The following is a 19,898-nucleotide window of genomic DNA, read 5'->3' as shown; positions in this document are numbered from 1 at the left end:
GATAACTTGCATCCGTATATCCAACTAATTGTGGACTTGATCTATGTTGATAAAATAATCACATATTCAGGACTTCAATTGAACTGGAGATAAGGTACTTCAGGACCAAGAATTTCTTCATCGTCTTCACAAGGACGATATGGATCTTTTTGCTCATCAAATGATCGAGCAACCATTGGAGTACTCAGGGGATGAGTTTTGTCTATATAAAAGTGCTTCAAGACTTTATAGTGCAAGGTCTTTGCGTTGATGCATCTCAATATTATATACCAACTCTTTAAATGATGCAGTTGATAATGTTTAAGCAAACAAATTCACCATATTGTCTCAAGATCATTAAATTCACTATTCTTCTAGGGTTGTGCTCTTCTGGAGTTCTTGTAAATAACATAGTTAGTGAAGAAGTCATCAAAATTTATTCGCTAACCTTATGCAAGCTCAGCTACTCTCTCCACCTAGCGAGTCCGTCTCACTTGACTCATCCTTTTTCAACAAAAATGGTGGCCATCTTTTTAGACCAAACAAGCACCGCAGGATTTTATAGCTCTTCTGTAGTTGTCAGGCTCCGCAGAGTTATGATGCTACATCTCTTGTCTTTTGTAAAGAGATGCTTCACGAGAGATGCTGTGAAGCAATAGAGATGCTTTGTCATAATTTTCTCTATAAAAAAAATATTCAACTTATTTTCATCCGCATCTCATCTTCTTCACTTTTCTGTAATTAGTTTGCATTCTTACTCTGCAATCTCTTTGCATTTTTACTCTGCAATGGCTCAGCAATCTTCTCATGACCAATATATGAAGTATTCTGCACCTCGTTCACCAATTGTTTTTGCTTCTACCGTAGGTGCTATAATGCAATACAATAATGATCTGACTAATAAGTTAAATAATGAAGCTATCTACGAGCTTCTGAGTCTCAGTACCCGATACTCATCAACCATTGTCTCATTTTCTCAGCAACTACAATTCAAAACTTGTGGGGTTGACAAACTCTACGAGAATATTTCTATCCTTCAGCGACTTCTTCTAGAGTCCAACTTGAAGATAGAAACAATAAAACAAGAAAATAAGAATTTAAAATCATTACTTAAATCTTCTTTCTAATTGCCTACTCCTTTAGATAGGGATGTCATACAGATTTTTGAAGAGAAAGATCGTTTAAAGAATGAGGCGAAGAGTCTCAAATTTCTGTAATTTTGTTTCGAGATAATAAAATAATATTTCACAAATATTCATATTATGTTTCTATCTTCTGGTAGATGTCCTGTGTGCTCCATTTTATTTCTCCTTTAACAATGCACACCTTTTACAAAATCGTAATATGAATCTGAAATACTAATTACTTTTAAGAAATGGTATTTTAGAACTAATAATATCATTCATCTCCCCCTTGAAGTCGCAAGGGTTTCAGATTTCTATTTCAAATATGTGCAGTTTTCATGAGCTCTTCTGGAGCCTCAATGACATTTAAATCATCTATATAAACTGTAATAAGTTAATATAGATACTAAAAATATATGAAAAATAGCTTATTCTACATGCATTTGGATTGTGTTTAGATCATATAAGAATTTTTGAAACTTAATAGAATACATATTTCTGGATGTATTCAGATTAGAAGTTTCAGACATTTTATATCCTTTAGAGATTTTTATATACATGTCATGATTCAATGATCCATATAAATATGCAGTGAATCATGCATATCCAAACTCCCAGTAACTTTCTAGCTAATAAAAATCTCAATATAATTCCAACAATTTTAAAAGCATATCAATATTGTTTTTGCAAGAAACCGACTCATGATTTATTTATCACATTTTCATTTCCTTTATATAAATACCTACTGATATTCAACAAGTATCACCTCTTAGGTGTTTGGACTACGAGTCCATATGTATCACATTTTACTAGTGATATCAATTATGTAAGAATTGTTTCTTTCAAATTTGGCCAATATTTTTACGTCGGTATTTTTCGACGGTTCTTGGTTCACTTTCTTCATTACTTCTAGTAATGTCAATTGCCATTTAATATGAAAATATGTTGTCGACAACGGTTTTATTTCTATCCATAATTTCTCCAATATTCATGAAATGTATCGAGATCTCGTTATTTTCAGGTACCTGTCCCTCTTCAAGGGAAGACATTTCATGAAAAACTTCTTCATGAGGCACTCTTCAGGAGGATTATACTCTTCAGGAGTTTTAATGGGAGAATTTTGTATAAAAAGTTTGGATAGATCTTATTGCTTGTTTTATGGGTACGGCCTCTTCAGGAGTACCAATTTCTTTTATTTGTGCTTTTCTCTTTCGGGATGCTTTATCTTTTATATCAATAGGTCTCACATGCTTTTAGACATGTCTTATGTTCATTAGACTGCTAAATTTCTTAATTGTCTTACAGGGACTTCGATCCTCGCTGGGATTTTAGCATCTAGAATATGAAACCCTTTTTATCTTATTACATCCATAAATTAATTATCATCTGAACTTCCAGTTCACCTATAATAATCAAGATAACGTTGAATTATTTCATTTTATTTATTTCTAACAAATTTTTCTTTCCACTCCTGGTGGGAAGACTTTATAGTAAAAGAATCTTCTGGTTCTTTTATGGACGTCCATATAAAAATTTATTTGACTTATCGTAATTGATTTCGGATGATCAAGATAATAATGAAAAACATACAAATATTTTGAATCATATCGCTTTTGATGCATCATAATATTTGATTCAATATTTGTATAATATCATCTCAAAGAGAAAGCTAGTAATTTTTCCAATACGAGCTTCTGGCCTGAAATCATAAAAGTATTATAAAGATATTCATTACCACGTTCAATCTCTTAGTTTCTTTGAATAAAATGCATTATTCTCTTCACTTCAGGGAATAAAATGATATAAATCCAATGTCATTCATTTTAGGGAATGATATGGAACTATTAGGACGTGACTAATGATTTCTTAACAAAAGTTCATTATTTTGCTTAGCCACTAGAAGACCAGATATAAATTTAGAATATATTGTGAACTTTTGTACTCGATATTGCTACTTCAGGAGCATATTCGAGGCATTCATTTTAAACATATATTCTTTAATGGTTTTTCACTACACAATTTCAATTATGCAATTTCAGGTGCATTAATCATAATGAGCTTTTGGTACACGTATCACTCATTTAAATTATCTCACAGGATCAATAGATCTTTTATTATAAGATACTCAATAGAATAATTGATTTAGAGCGATCCTTCAGGGATGCTCAATTTCTATTCCAAGATGAATCTTAATATAAGATACTCAATAAAATTATTAGTTTAGAGCAATCCTTCATGGATGCTCAATTTCTATTCCAAGATGAAACTAAATATGAGATACCCAATAAAATCATTGGTTTATGGTGATCCTTCAGGGATGCTCCATTTCTATTCCAAGATGAATCTTATCATCAATAATTCATAATAAGTATAAAAAGTTTATAGAACTTGTATATAAATTATGTGAATAAAAATTTATCACAGATATAACTAAGATCTAAACTATGTGAATAAACATAGAATTTTATCAAGTAATAATAATGAATATAATCTTTAATACTCAACTTAGAGATTGCAAATAATATATTGAAAAACTTACTTGAAATAGAAGACCACTAACTTCAGAATCAACAAAACTTCATGTATAAAGATCAGGCACACCGGAAGCAGCCCAAAGCCGTTGATTGAACTCATCCTTCATCTCCTCAAGCACAAACTGGGTCCAAGGCCGTAGTTGGTGTACAAAGGAAGGCTCCATGTGGTAATTCCCGAAGCAAGTGGGCTCTATGTGGTAATACCAAGGCCGTAGTTGGTGTACAAAGGAAGGCTCCATGTGGTAATTCCAGAAGCAAGTGGGATCCATGTGATAATACCAAGGCCGTAGTTGGTGATTAATGGCAATAATATGAGTCGAAAGAAAGATCTTCTTTCTTGACTAAGAACGTGTTGAATTTCTCGAGCTCGTTCTCCAGCAGCCTTCCGAAATTGATCTCTTCCTTGGACTTGCTCTCCTTCCCGTCTCCGGAGGCATCTGTGCCGTCTAAGAGCTTGAAGGAACCACCGTCCTTGGAGCCAGAGCAGCAGAAGGCCACAAACTCCATTAACGTACAGTATCGCCTTCTCTCCGACCTTTTCCAGCTCATCTACCTGATTCTTCAACGATCCCATTTTCTTAGTATCAGATGGGAATGGCTAGTATTTCTATATACGTAGTTCACAGTGTTTGATCAGGAATTTTTTTCTTTTTTTTCTAATTTCTCTTTTGTTTGGGGTACGTAATCTGAGTTGATAACAATGAAAAGATTTTTGCTTTTCTATAGAATTTCAACTATTGTTGCGAGTAGAACTTAAAAGAAGACATGGATCTTTGTCTTTTGAGAACCTGAGGATCGCTTGTCTGACCAAGGGGTTGAGACCAATGAATCCACTCCTAGTGAATTTTGAATAGAAGACAATTGTGAAGCACCACCAGGGACGAGATATAAAGAAGATGAACAACTTAGTGATTTGGACGGGGTGCCAACCGAGTGCATCCTATTTCCCCCACTCAAGTTCAATCTATCCGTGATGGTGCGAGATGAACGATTTGGACTGGTTTCGAATCGGTGATCTGCTTGGCGATTTCTCGGTTGGTATTGAGGGGGTTGGTGGTGGTTATTACAGGGCCGAGGTACATGATGGCGAGACACACAATGAGGAAGAAGATGGAGTTGGGAGAGAGGAGGAAGATGACGAGAATCGTGCTGATAACGTGTTGTAAAATTAATGAAAAGAGAGAATGCCTCAAAGACAAAGAGAGAGAATGAGAGAGAGGTTCTTGTTATTTCCATCTATGAACCTAGAAATATACTCATATATATAGGAGTACAAAAGTCTTAATTGACGGCTAAGGCCTGGTCAATTATGACGGCTAAATGTGGTCATACAATACAAGTTGGTTTATAACACTAATAATATTTTATTCAATTTTTAACTTTCATCTAAAATCATTTTATCTTATCTCATTACCCAAACAGCACCTTACTTTATTGCTTGATTGGAATTTGGAACATTAATATCAAAGATAAATAATCTATAAAATCCAATTATCAATTGTGGAATTAAGGGATATTTAGGACCTTGAAGAAGTAAGCTCACATATTAAAGGGCCCAAATCTGAGGCGTCAGTAACTATACTACGAGCCTAAGGGTTGGTCTTATTTATATATGTTGTAGATAATGAGACTAGATAATATCTCCAACTGATCAGGGAGGTGATCACTCCACTTAATACGAAAGGTCTTCAAGATAATTTTTGGAGATTAGTCGTTATCACCATGATCACGCTCCAATAAATAATACTTATAGGCAACCCATTTGATAAATTCATTCATATACTTATATTAAAACCACTACTCTCTAACTTAGGCATCGAAGTTTCCACTGGGCATCCCGTTGCGCCCTCTCATTTCATTACAGATTATCCTTCTTGTTGTTGTTGGTATGAAACACATTCTTAACAAGCGAAGAATTAATGGATTAATCACATTTAAAAAAATATAAAACAAACCATATATATAAACTCGATCAAAATCACAAAAACAAAATTAAAATGCAGGTACTGCCTTTTTTTCTAATCTGTGACAACGATAACCTTGATCAGATATATAATGCTCCTTTCGGCCACCAGTTTTGATTATTTGAAGACATTTCAAAGCAATATATGCGGATTTATCTTTTTTAGAAATGATATATGCAATCGTAGAGTGCGTAAGCATCTTGTAATCCATTTAAAAAAATAAATAAATATGAGATCCATATGAAAAAATTAATTATTTAATAATAAACTTCACTCTTTTTCAAAATGATTATGCGACACTTGCCTACTCCTAGGCCTACAACTTGGCCCATCCGCTGCACATTTGGACCTGACCCAATACAACCTGACAACCAGCCAACATGGTAGTGACCCGACCCAACCCGAATGCTTTCGGGCAGGAGGAAAGAGATATTTTCTACTCACCCCGTATTACTCATCATAACCTGCAATTTTTTTTTTCTTTGAAAAGTCCATCACAATTTGCAAATTAGTCATGAATTCCTGCACCTTCCCATTTCATCCACTTATCCCACAACTCCCAATCAGGATCATTCATTCCTCTCATCAACTCATCCATTTCGTCTTCATACGACAACGGCATCGATTGCTCTCTCAAATTACTCATCATAGTCTGCTTATAAATTACCACACAAAAATTAATCAAATCACATCTTCAAAAAAAGAAGGAAATTCCAGGCTCAGAAAAAGAAGGCAAAAAAAAAAAATCTTTGAAGGAAAATCCCCTCTTCAAAGGCTTTAGTCATACTGGTCCTAAGAAGGTGCTAGGTGCATATTTGCGTGAAGGGTAAACAAATATTTCTTTGCCATATTTGGCAGCATGTACTCGGACCCACTCCAAAAGAAACCTTCTCTACAAATCAACAAGGACAAAGGTATGAGATTCTTTTCCAAATCTATGTTTCGCGAAAAAGGAAAGGAATACTTTAGGAATCTCACGAGTAAATGAGATCTATCATGGAATCTCACTACCTTGGATCTTCTTGTGCATCTTTTTTATGGCGACGAGCACACCGTTATTAGCTTTGAACCAATGGACCCGACTTTAGTCGGGTGGGCCCATGTCGGATCTTTCGGGTTGATCGGGCCAGGCCCTTTTATGTACAAGCCTACCTACTCCATAAGTATATATAGCATTACTCTCTTTTTTTTTTTTTTAGATATGGAATTCCAGGGTGGACAATGCAGAAGCATTTTCAAAGCTTTTGCACAGTCCGAATCACAAAATGCATTCTAACATTTAAATTCATTAATTATAAAATTGACAAAATCATTAATCATTAGAGTATTGATAGGGATCAGCCACTGTAGCGGTGTACAATTTTGCACACCCTACGTGGCATTTTTTTTTTTTTTGTAATTAACCGAAACGCATCGTTTCGGTGCTTTGTTCAATTTACCCATTTCGAATTGAAGATCCCCCAACGTCCAATTCAGTAGAGCCCGCGTCCATTTCTCCTCCCCACCCACGTCAAATCTAGGTTGTCCACCGGCACCGGCGACGCCGACACCCAGCCCATCTGCACAGCGCCGATGTACCCGTGGCTCGCAGCTCTCCTCCCTCCCTCTCGGCCGCCCATCCCTATCTGTTGAACCCAGGTATGGCCTCCATTTCTTGCAATGGGTTTCCATCAGTTATAGAATACACAAATACACTTCTCGCAGTTCTAGAATCGTTCCTCCAACATTCCTCTCAACGCAATGGGTTTCCATCTGTTATAGAATACACAAAAATAAAATCTGGGTTCAACACAAATACACTTCTCACAGCTCTAGAATCGTCCCTCCCTATGTGTTATATTTAAACCCAAAATGCATGGGTAAGTTTGGACTGCTATTGTTGATGTTTGGTTTGTGTTTGTAGTTTGTGCATAGAATGATTTGCGATTTTGGGTATTTTGGTTGGCTTCCGTGGCACGTTTGTTATAACAGTGCTAGAAATAATGACTAGATGAATGAAGTGAGATTAATGCAAAATAGAAAAAATAATGGTTAAGAATATATATATATAAACAGGTTGTTTTGAAGCACAAAGCCATGATGATGGGATTGGTAAATTTGAAAAAAGCCCTAGAAAAGTTGATGTTGAGATATGTATGATAGCCTAGTTTGTTTGAAAGGAAAATAAATTGAAAAAAACCCTAGAAAATAATTATGTTGAGATATGTATGATAGCCTAGTTTGTTTGAAAGGAAAATAATATCTAAAGAGTTGATATCATTCACCAAGAAAGTAGCTTTTATGCATATTTATTTTCCCTCTGAAATCAAACAATTACAATGGCCATAATTGTGCGTTGAGAGGAATGTTGGAGAATAAAGCAAGAAAAGGAAATCCTATTACAAATCATCAACATCGATTAATGGTTGAGGAAAAAAGCTTGGCAAAGAGACTCTCAATAAGGATGGAATTTATTTCTCTAGAAGATGACCATGCATGTGCTTTTTGTTAGAACCCATTGAGAAGTTTGACTGATTTTTGTGTTCTAGCCTTCCTTTTCCTTCAAGTTCCAATCCATGCGCAGAAGTACAATAATCCCACTGCCATTTGAGTCACTTTTCATAGAATAACCCAACTAGCCCCACTTTTCACACCATGAATAATATGCTTAAATGGTTTGTATTTGTGTTCCAACAAAATAGAAAGGGTTCCTGAAACATTGTCACTCCATAAACACATTATTAATTCCATTGAAAATTCTGCATTGAAAGGAAATGGGTTGCTTTATTTCATTAAACTTTGAAACGCATTCAAATTTCCGTACCGATTATGTAGTTTAGGCTTTGCTGGAACAGTGAACACCATGAATAATACTTGCCCAATGGTTTTTATTTGTTGTCACTTTTCATATTCTTTTTTCTTCTCCTTTATATTTTATTCACTATTATCAAATAGGAAATGGGCATATATAGACAACATGATTTGGTAGTATAATCCGGACCAAGTTGAAAAGACTTTAATGATTAGTACTTTGTTATTTACTTTTCATTTTATTACATGCGTTTATTTCTTGTTAGCAATGATGAGATGCTAATGTTACCTTTTCCTCATTCCATCATGCATGTGCTTTCCCTTTAAAGTGTCGGATCACTTTCGTCATTTGGTATGATGGGGGAAGAGGAAGATGGAATGGCACCCAGACCTTCGACGTCGGCTTCGCAGTCATTAATGACGTCCCAAAATACATTTGGAGATCCAAATGATGTCCTGGATGTGAGTGTGCATTTTCAAGCCTTTTATTGTTTTAAAAAAGAACACGTGAGACGTGCTCATTACTATAACTTATTCCAATTTTGCAACAGAATTTGTACCCTCCGAATTCGAGTAATCCGGAGTACTTCCAGCAACAATTTTCTGCATTCCCAGAATCTTCAAAAAATGTTGGTTGTACATTTTAGGATGCTGCTGATGGTATTACTCGTAATTTTGCTTTCACTTTAATGACACTAATATTGATTTGTAACTAAACCACTAACATTTCTTCTATGTATAGAAATGTTATTTGACATAAATGAAGATTTATAGGGTACCACTATTGTCCCGGATGATGAGGTACGGGTCGAAACACCAAGGGCCGGCATGGAATTTGTTAGTGAGAATGAGCTTATGGCCTATTATAAGAAATATGCCAAGCAAGAGGGGTTTGGTGTAAGGACACAGAGGACCAAGAGAGATGATGAAGGGAGATCCGTGTATGTTACTATTGGTTGTGCCCGTGGCAGAAAATACCAACCTAAGAACATTAATATGTCAAAGCCACGTGCGACAACCAAAACAGATTGTAAAGCAAAGATAAATGCGACGTTGAACAAGAACGACAAATGGGTTATCACTAAAGTTGAAAGTGCACACAACCACATTACGGTCAGCCCGAAGAAGACAAGACTCTTGCGATCTCACAGGCATCTAGATGAGCACAGTCAGAGGATCCTCGACCTCAATGATAGAGCTGGTATTAGAATGAATAAGAACTATTTTTCTCTTGTTGTTGAGGCGGGTGGTTTTGAAAATCTAGAGTTTCAAGAGAGAGATTGTCGGAATTTCATTGACAAATCTAGACACTTAAGATTGGGTAAAGGAGGTGGTGATGCCCTTTATGCCTATTTTCAAAGAATGAGAAAGCAGAATGACGGCTTCATTTCTTCCATGGATGTTGATGATGATGGAAGGTTACGGAATGTTTTTTGGGCTGATGCGGGGAGTCGAGCGGCCTATGAGTACTTCAGAGACATTGTCACCTTTGATACGACATACCTAACAAACCGATATGGGATGCCTTTCGCTCCATTTGTTGGCGTTAACCATCATGGGCATTCCATACTACTAGGGGCGGGGTTGCTGTCGAGCGAGGACACACAGTCATTTGTTTGGTTGTTCCGCACATGGTTGGATTGCATGAATGGTCAAGCGCCCAAAGCCATCATAACTGACCAAGACCGGGCAATGAAGAACGCAATCCAAATTGTATTTCCGGAGACCCACCATAGATACTGTCTATGGCATATAATGCGCAAACTCCCAGAGAAGTTAGGATCTCACTCCCATTTCAGCACGGGATTGAAGACCTCGATTCAGTCTGCATTGTATGATTCTCAGACCTGCATGAAATTTGAGGAGATGTGGGGTGAACTTCTTGATAAGTATTGTAACAGCCCGCTAGAAATTTAATTGTGAAATTTCTATTAACTTTAAGAACCTCGTGAAAACCCCATAAGTTTTCACGAATCTATTAATCATATAGGTTTTTGTCTAATTACATAGTTAGTGTTATTATTTACTATGGTATCAGAAGTGTGTTTTTGATTATTGGAGATAGTTAGAAGTGTCAAAATGTATTATGGTTTGTGCCATTAGACTCGGAGGATTATTTAAAGTCTTATGGCGCAATAAAATTTTTTCATATTTTCGGACAAAACGTCTGTTCAAAACTGTAGATATTATTGGATAAAAAGAAATATCTTGAGGTAAATTTCGTGAATATTATTGAGTAAAAATATTTTGAGTTGATAGATATTATTAGATAAAAATATCTTAAGTTGATGTTTTTTTTAGATATTATTGGATAGAATATTATAAGATAATCATTTATAGATTTTTTTTTTGGGTAGGAGAAAACTACACTCAACTCTCAAGTCCAGCCTCATCTCTTCCATATCTTATCCACAAATATCTCCAGCCATCCCTCCCCACGAAATTACTTCATTTATGCTTTCCATTGAAAGAATACCAAACACTCTCTCTCGGACAGCTTTTAGGAGTTCTTTTGCACACCCATTTCGAAGCTTTTGTAAGTGTTTTATCATAAAGTCTCCTTCATATAAGTTGTTCCTCTTTGAGTCTAGTTTCCGTAGATGTATTTTTCGTATCATTACATGGTCATTTGGTCAGTCAAAAGTATTTTTAACCATAGAAAGGTCATTCTGGGCGTGAATCTGGAGAGTATGTTATAGTTTGGAGTTTTTGACCAAGCTAATGGATAGATATTGGTCCGAAATTTTTATGGAGTATTGTTAACATGTATATATGACTATTGGTTGAGGATTTTTGCATGATTAAAGGTTTTGATGAAAGATTTTCTTAGATTTAGAAACTTAGAAACTGGAAGAGGAAAAACAGTTTCTGTTTTGAGAAAGTTTAACTCTTTGGTGGTCTAAACCTATTCTAATGACTTTGATAATTTTATTGGAGGATCCTAAACATCTTATATACATGTTATATTATTATTTTGAAGATATTTGATGTTAGTTTTAAAGATATGAAATTTTATGCAAAGAGATATTTAGATAAGCCAAAGTGTGGATATTCTTGGCTAAATTTATGTTTTGGTTAATTTCTAACCATGTGATCTTGAATTAGAAGCTTGTATATGTTTTAGGACATCTTTTTAAACCATGTAATGGTTTGGTTTGAAGATCATATATTTATAAGTCATAGATCAAGAGATTTATCAAAACTAGTTGAGGAAAAAGTTTCTGTTTTTGGACTAAGTGTAAAACCAAAAACTCCAAATATTATTTTGTGATTTTGGTGACTTTAGTTTGATGATTTAAAAGCATGGTTGATGTTAGGATGATATTATGAATATGTTAGAAGTAAGATTTGATTTTTGAAATTCTTGGAGATGTTTTGATTTAAGGTCAAAACTTGTGATTCAAGTGCTTGGATCTTTTTACAAAAAAGTTTGGTGTTGATTATTAGCTTTTTCTAAATGGATGTTTTAAGTATAGTTTTGAACTTAGGATTGGAAGATGTTTGTTGCAAAATTTTGGTTTAAGCATGAGTTTTGAAGTTGGAAGGAATTGCAACAAAAATAAAGGGAAATGACCTGTGGATGTTTCGACCATAGTGTGTTCTTCATAGTTGTGTTTTGTTTTAAATTTTTCTGAGTTGATATTTAAGTTTAGGACAAGATTTACATGAGGAATGTAAATTTTGGAAACTTTTGGAGTTAGTATGCAAAATCCTTAAGTTATGGGTAAAACGGTCATTTTCCCACATGTAGAGAGTAAAATGAAAATTTTACTCTTTAAGTTAGTATTTTCCATATTTCAAATTATTAGTGATTTAGTTCTAACTTTTAGAATCACTAATTACAGTTCCTCGTGATCGCACTTGAAGTTTTATAAGAAACGCGGAGATCGAGGTAAGTTAGCTTTTAACTTACTAGCAGTCTACTGTGTATGTGTGCTAAGTAAAAGAACTACAGTGTATGTATGTATGTTATCATATGTGTCATGCCATGTCAAGTTATCATGTAATTGTCTATTATACAAAATTTATTCTGTCATCAATTTTTATCTGTTACATAATGTATTCTGTTATGTATTACTGTACATTACAAGTACGTCATGCTAAGTATGTCATCTATTACATGTAAGTTAAGTCATGTAATATTCTCTGTTGCAAGTATGTCATGTTAAATATGTTGTCTATTATATGTTATGCCATGTTACGAAATGTTTCTATCTCAAGTTGGTCATGTATTCTAAGTTATGTTCAAGTCACGTTATGTTACGTCAGGACTTCAGTCCTTTCGTATTCCAGTCACATTTCATCTTGAGTACATTATGATGTGTAGAATACATGGGGCCACAACAACTGTGGAGTATGTATTTAACTACAAATGTGATGCGTAAAATACATGGGGCCACAACAACTGTGGAGTATGTATTTTTCATGTTAAGTCAAGTTTGTGTAGAATACATGGGGCCACAACAATTGTGGAGTATGTATTTTTAAATGTTAAGTCAAGTTGTGTAGAATACATGGGGCCACAACAACTGTGGAGTATGTATTTAACTACAAATGTGATGCGTAAAATACATGGGGCCACAACAACTGTGGAGTATGTATTTTTCATGTTAAGTCAAGTTTGTGTAGAATACATGGGGCCACAACAACTGTGGAGTATGTATTTTTAATGTTAAGTCAAGTTTATGAAGAATACATGGGGCCACAACAACTGTGGAGTATGTATTTACACGTAGAATACATGGGGCCACAACAACTGTGGAGTATGTATTTTTCATGTTAATTCAAGTTTCAGAGCAAGTTCATGCTAAGTCAAGTTCACTTCATGATTCAATTTAAGCTATGTCAATTATGCTATGTTGTACACTAAGTTATGCTTTAATTACTTATGAATTTGATTATGCATTTATGCTTTTACTGTCATCCATGCATCATTAGTCTGTATGGAAGTTTTTTGTTAACTTGCTGAGATTTGTAATCAAATCTCACTGTGGTAGTCCCAACTACCATTCCCCCCGAATCGTAGATCTTGTTACAGGACCTGAAGGAAGATCAGGAGCTGACCAACTAGGTACAGTCGACTGAACGACGGTGCGTCGTTAAGGTTAATATAGTAGTTAAATTACTACTTGTACGATGGAGTTGCATCTCCAGTACTTTTAGATCATAACTATTTTGGAATAGTTCTGTGATCTTAGTTATTCAATGTATCTTTATATATGAAGTATGTTTTAAGTATTTGGGATATTTTAATTTGGTGCATAGTATTGCTAAAAAAAAAAAATTATCCGCTGCGAATATTGCATAATGTTAGATGCATGTTAGGATTATTGCATCTTATATGTCATGAACGGGGGCAGGTAACCTTGTGTTGCATGTCTCGACGCTTCAAATGTCCGTCCAATCCCAAACGGAATTTGGGGGCGTCACAAGTATGATCTTAGAGGTAATAATTGGCTCAACTCGTTATATGAGGAAAGGAGTTATTGGGTCCCCGTTTACTTGAAGGATGTATTTTGGGCGGGTATGAGCACGACACAACGCTCAGAAAGCATGAATGCTTTCTTCGATGGGTATGTCCATTCTGGTACCACCTTGAAGGAATTCGTGGACCAATTTGATAATGCTTTAAGAAAGAAGATGGAGATAGAGACGACGGCTGATTTCAACTCTAGTAACCAAATGATCCCCTGCGTTTCCCCTTTCAATTTTGAGAAGCAGTTTCAGAAGGTATACACAAATGCAAAGTTTAAAGAGTTCCAAAAAGAGTTGATGGGCCTAATGTGTTGTAATTGCACACTGGTAAGCAAGCAAGGGTGCATTTCAACCTTCGATATATTTGATGAAATATCTATTCACGACTGCAACAAAATTGTCCACTACACACTCTACTATAACGAAGAGGAATGTGAGTTAAAATGCACGTGTGCATTGTTTGAGATGAGGGGAATTTTGTGTAGGCATGCACTTAAAGTTTTGCATCTGTCCCGAATTAATGTGGTGCCAAATAGATATGTCTTGGATCGCTGGAGGAATGACGAGAAAAGGACATACACATTGATCAAAAGCAATTATGATGATGTGCGTGCCAGTGGAGATTCACGGCGGTATGAGATGGTGGTTAAAAGATGCATGAAATTAGCAACTAAAATTTCCTCGAGTGATGAGCGAGTCAATGCATTCCTGAAGGTTGTGGATGACTTTGATTCAAAATGTGATGATGTAACATTTGGGACAAGATCCGAATCAACGAAGGTTGGACCGACTGTTGAGACCGCGGACAAGGGTAAGAAGATATTAAGCCCCAATGTGGTCCGAGGGAAAGGAAAACCCCCAAGTAAGAGAAAGGTTCCCCCTGTGGAGAAGATTACAAGAAAGAGAAAGGTAGTTGCTGTTTTTTGTAAATCTCTATGTTAATCCCAAGGTTTTTGAGATTCACCGCGGTATTTCCTTGTTAATGTAGGCCTGCAGGAAAATATTGGATGATCAAACACAATTGGGTGACACCGCGGCATCTAAATTCGTGGACCAATCTACTGATGGGGTTGGTGTTGGTGTTGGGACACAAACCAGCTCAGTCACACAATTTTCACCATCAGGCAATCAGGAGGTCTTCGGCTATTGGTTACATGTGTATTTGAAGATCTTTTTTGTCCTTTAAATGTTGACTTGTGTAAAGCTCAATTTTTTTACAGCTCAATTTCACTTCTTTCAGATCTGTCGCGATAATTGACTTGTTGTTTTTGTGTCAATCATGGTAGTTGCTGTTTTTGTGTCGGTCATGGTAGTTGTTGTTTTTGTGTTGGTCATGGTAGTTGATGTTTTTGTGTCGGTCATGGTAGTTGATGTTTTTGTGTCGGTCATGGTAGTTTTGTAAACAAGGATACAAATCTGGTTTTGTAAGTCCTTGTGAAGAGGGTCGTCTAGTTAATGAGAAAGCAAGGTTTTGATTTCCTTTTTATGTATTAGAGGGTAAGGTGTACTTATTCTTCAATTTGCGAAAGGTGGGGAATATGCCTAAGCGAGGTTTTTGTGTGGAGATGCAAAATCGTTGCTGCGTGAGGTTTTGCATTGTACAGTAATTTTTGTGAGGAATCGTGAATATGCGAAATACAAAGGTTTTTCTGTGGAGATGCAATGGCTTTTATTTTTGTTGGAAAGGAGAGGCGAGGTTCTTTTGTACCATGAGCTGACTAGTCTTCCTGAAGGTGGTTAATTCTGTGGTGCCAGATACCCGAAGGCATTCAAACATATTTGTGTTGAACCCAGGTATGGCCAGTATGATTCTTTTTACTCGAAGGGCCTTCATTTGGTATGTTTCATTTTACACTAATATTGATGAACCAAATTGGAGTGTATTTGCTGATTAAATTGCTGATCTCTTTTTTGTCAGTAATTATTCATCTATTAGCTCAGATGGTTATGATGCTTCTGTTTTCCTGTGTATCATTTAGCTGGAAGGATTTTTCCTGCACACTGTTAATAAATACATGTGATTTCTAGATGGTGAAGGTTAACTACATGGTTTTGCATTTCACACTAATATGCTTGGGATTTATTACTTAGTGTCTACTGTCCTTGTGGAGATTTATTACATTCTTCATTTCAGTCACAACCTTTCCAGCACGAAGATTGATATCTGCTGCAAGTGGAATTCACCTTTGAAAGCAGCAGTTATAGGAACCTGAGAGGCTAAATTCCCAAAATTCACCAGGTGGTTATTCTTTTGCGCACACTGTTTGGTTTGATATTCCATGGTAAAAATAGTCCATAGTAGTAACTGATATCACCTAAACTCCTGTTTTTTGGTTTGTGGGTTGTTTTAATATGCCATCCGGAAAAAGATGCAAGAACATTGATCCTGGTACCCTGCTTTCACCTAGTTGTGCATGTTTTTTGTTTTTACTTTCCCTTTTTGGTGATGAGTTTTACTTCCTTTGCCTTATTTGTAAGTTTAACCAATAATGCCGATTCTTTCAATTTTGAGAAGCAGTTGATGTCACTGAGATGCGTAAGAGTTCAAAAAGCCATGGAGAATGTGTTGCCCTTTGTAAGTAAGTGATGTTAATCTGGACCAAGCTGTGATGGAATGTGGTTCCAAAAGTAGTTATTATTGCTGGCAAAGGTTGCCTGAGTTCTTAACTTTGGCATATTTTCATAGGTATTTTTTTGGGCAAGGGAGGAAGAGAAGCTGCGGAGTCAGCTGGAAGAATTTAGTGACATGGAATGAGATCTCGAATTTTTATGTAATTTTGAGATGCCATGGTTTGTCTAGTTTGTAAGTTTAGAAACAGAGTTGGTGAGTGCTGCCGATCCAAATAAAATTGTAATATCTTAGAGAGATATTTGTAACTCTGAATAGATGTATGTAATACAGTCAGAACAGTTTCATGAGTCATTTCTTCAGCTGCTGAAAGATAAGACAAAAATGTTATTACATGTACATTTCAAGAAGTGATGAGGTTACGGGTTGTTATGCATTAATTCAGCGCCCTGGCATCCATGTCCCGAATTATTAAACATTATTACATGCAGTTTTACAGTTTGATGGTATGACAACACAATATATTTTTACATTGATCCATTGATAGAAGGAACTGATTAGCGTAGTCCTTTATGCAAAGCATGACCTATTACTAGAAAATCTGTAATGAACAATAATTACAGATTCTAGACACAGCCAAACAGCAACCCTCTCAATTCATTCACCGGACAGCACTAAGAACATTCATGTTGGCAAAAAAGTGCAGATTCACCCAATCACAATTTTCCCCATATAATTGTTTGGCTCCAATGGAACCCAAAATAAATTAGAATCAAATAAAACATACACAAGTTGGATGAAAACCAGTTAACGCTGCAGAATTTCATTCCATCCAAAAGTACTTTAGGGACCCCAATACATATCCCCTTTGTACACCATAACCAAAAGATGTCCCTTTTGTACATCATAACCAACACATAGAGAAATTAGAATTACATATTACAATTATCACCAACACAACGTGAACATTTACAACGTGAGTTACCCGAACCAAGCTAAAACTATTACAATTACAACAACCCAATACAACCACAATAAAATACGATGGTTCTTTTTAAGCATCCTCTCTCTTTCTCTTACTTGATCTTCCATTTTCTAAACTTCATACTCGCGCAGAAGTACATCATCCCACATATTCCAAACTTTATTCTCCCTTGTACGTAAGTTCTGATCTAGCAAATTAAATATATCCGTCCAAATGAAAAATCCACATCTCGTATCTCCCTACACAGTACGAACTCGCAGTGAACAGGATATATTACACCAGGCAAGCAACAAATAAAAATGTGAGAATGTCCGTGGCAAAGTTGCTTTACCATATCATACTTTGGGCAGGCAAAAAAACTCCTTCCAGGATTAGACTTAGTGTGAGATGTCTTTAGTCGTGTTTTCAAGCCACACCAACAACTTGGTGATTTCAGTGGTAAATCATTAGAGAACGATGATGATTGGGATGATGCCATGCGTGGTTTTGAAAAACTAAAGGCAAGTTCCAAATGCAAGCATCTATCTCATTTACAAAATTTAATACATAGTAATAGAGCCTAGTGGATGTCTTAGCAACAAAGATTGAAGGGAATTTAAAGGACAGAATATTTTAATCAAAATATGGTTCACGACTAAAGTGTAAAATCAATAAACAACATATTCAACATTTTAATCCACCATTCTTCCTCACACAATAAATACCATAGTCTTATAAGGAAGATACAACTTCTGCACAAAGCCTCACAATGGCCATAGAAGACCATATTATATAGCCCAACATCCTACTTTTTTCCTCTTCTGGGGATTAAAACCACGCCAATTCAACCAGTCAAAAAACAAATTATAAACATGCAAAATACAGTTAAGATAATGAAACGCATACAAACTAATTTCTGGTCAAAGTTTTATACTACAGGAATTTCTTAACAAACCGAGTAGAGTACTAGAGTATGTGAGAAACATCCCTACAGGATTTACATTTGAAGGCCAAACGAAAATCTGGTCAAAGTTTAACATCCCTGCAGTTTTACAGTTTTTACAGTTTTACAAGGATATAGAAAAATGGGTTTATGACCTTCACCTTCACCAATACGAAAATTCATGCACAAATGTTAATAATAAAACACTGACCTAAATCCTTGTACACTGACCTTTACCTTCACCAAAACACCCAAACAAAAGCATAAACAATCAAAGACCGGGGGGGATTACCCAAGCAAAAGCTTATTCAGTTAATTTTTTCACATGAGGATTTCGGCTCAAGAGACAATTGAACTAAGACAATTCCTGAAAAGATAAATAACACGTGGTAATTTTAATAAATCATCAACAACTACTACAACCAAACAAAACTTCCAGAGATCCAACAAGATCATGTTTCCAATTTCATTCATTAGATTTATAAATATATTATACAAATACCATCCCATAAATCTACACCGTTTATAGGATAACAAGTTATGAGCAAACTACAGACTACCCGTGACTTACCTGGCTCAACTCGTTAGAGATCAATATCTGCAAAATAACCCACATATCAATAGGTTTATACATACATACGGGACCAACACCCAAAAAAATAATTTAAGATTTATACATACCAAAAGCTCAAATTTGCGTACACTCGGAACAATGTGGAGAGGAGAGAGCAGAACAATAACCCAATATTTTTTTTTTGGGGGGGGGGGGGGGGGGGGAGGATGGGACGCCGGGGGATGGGGTGGTGGGGGGATGCGACTCGGGTTGGGGGGGGGGGGGGGGGGTGGGAAAATGGGGTTGGGTGACACCACTGGGGATGGGGCTTCGACCGGGGGGGGGGGTTGGTGTGCTGGGGATGGGGGCTTCGACAGGGGGCTTCGACGGGGGGATTTGGCTTCGACGCGGGGGGGATGGGGTGGTGGGGTGAGACGATCAGGTCAGTGGTTGGGGATGGGCTGCGACGGGGGGTGCCTCGACGGTGGTGGGGAGAGAGAAAGATGAATGGGACGGGTTGGGGAGGGGGAAGAGAGAGAAGATGATTTTGATTTTTCAAATGAACTCAATCTTCAGAGCGGGGGAACACGCGAAGGGACAAGGACATAAATTCACACTAATGCCACGTCAGGTGTATTCCGGCTTCAGCCAAACAGTGGCTGATGCCCAGATTTATTCTAATCATTAATTAAGACATTCAAGTACAAACACAATTCAACTTTGACACGCACAACACTCATTTCTTCTCACCGCAATTGGCTATAGACTCAATAATGGAAAAATGATATATCAAAACGTGTAAGTTTCATGCAAATTTTTTGAACAAAAAGCAAGAGCAATTCGAAAAAAACAAAAAAAAAAAATCCACCTTTTCTAAAATGATTAATTTATGGGAGACTTATATGTCCTAAACTTCTATATATCAATATGTCGCTTATCACTTATCGTAAAAGGTCTTTGAAATGTTTTTACGCACATATTAAAGGCTCATTTAGATACTAGG

General features: G+C 36.1%; 1 protein-coding gene across 1 annotated transcript; it reads left to right on the top strand.

Moving 5' to 3' along the window:
- The first annotated feature begins 8,516 nt into the window (after window positions 1-8,516).
- LOC122292636 (protein FAR-RED IMPAIRED RESPONSE 1-like) lies at window positions 8,517-15,290 on the top strand. The gene is made up of 4 exons (XM_043101078.1): window positions 8,517-8,853; window positions 8,943-10,280; window positions 13,824-14,775; window positions 14,855-15,290. The coding sequence occupies exons 2-4, from the start codon at window positions 9,220-9,222 to the stop codon at window positions 15,050-15,052; spliced, it is 2,211 nt and encodes a 736-aa protein (XP_042957012.1). The 5' UTR covers window positions 8,517-8,853; window positions 8,943-9,219; the 3' UTR covers window positions 15,053-15,290.
- Window positions 15,291-19,898: the final 4,608 nt, after the last annotated feature.

Source organism: Carya illinoinensis, chromosome 13 (genome assembly GCF_018687715.1).
Source record: "Carya illinoinensis cultivar Pawnee chromosome 13, C.illinoinensisPawnee_v1, whole genome shotgun sequence".
Taxonomy (NCBI): domain Eukaryota; kingdom Viridiplantae; phylum Streptophyta; class Magnoliopsida; order Fagales; family Juglandaceae; genus Carya; species Carya illinoinensis.
This window is presented reverse-complemented; position numbering and strand designations above follow the sequence as displayed.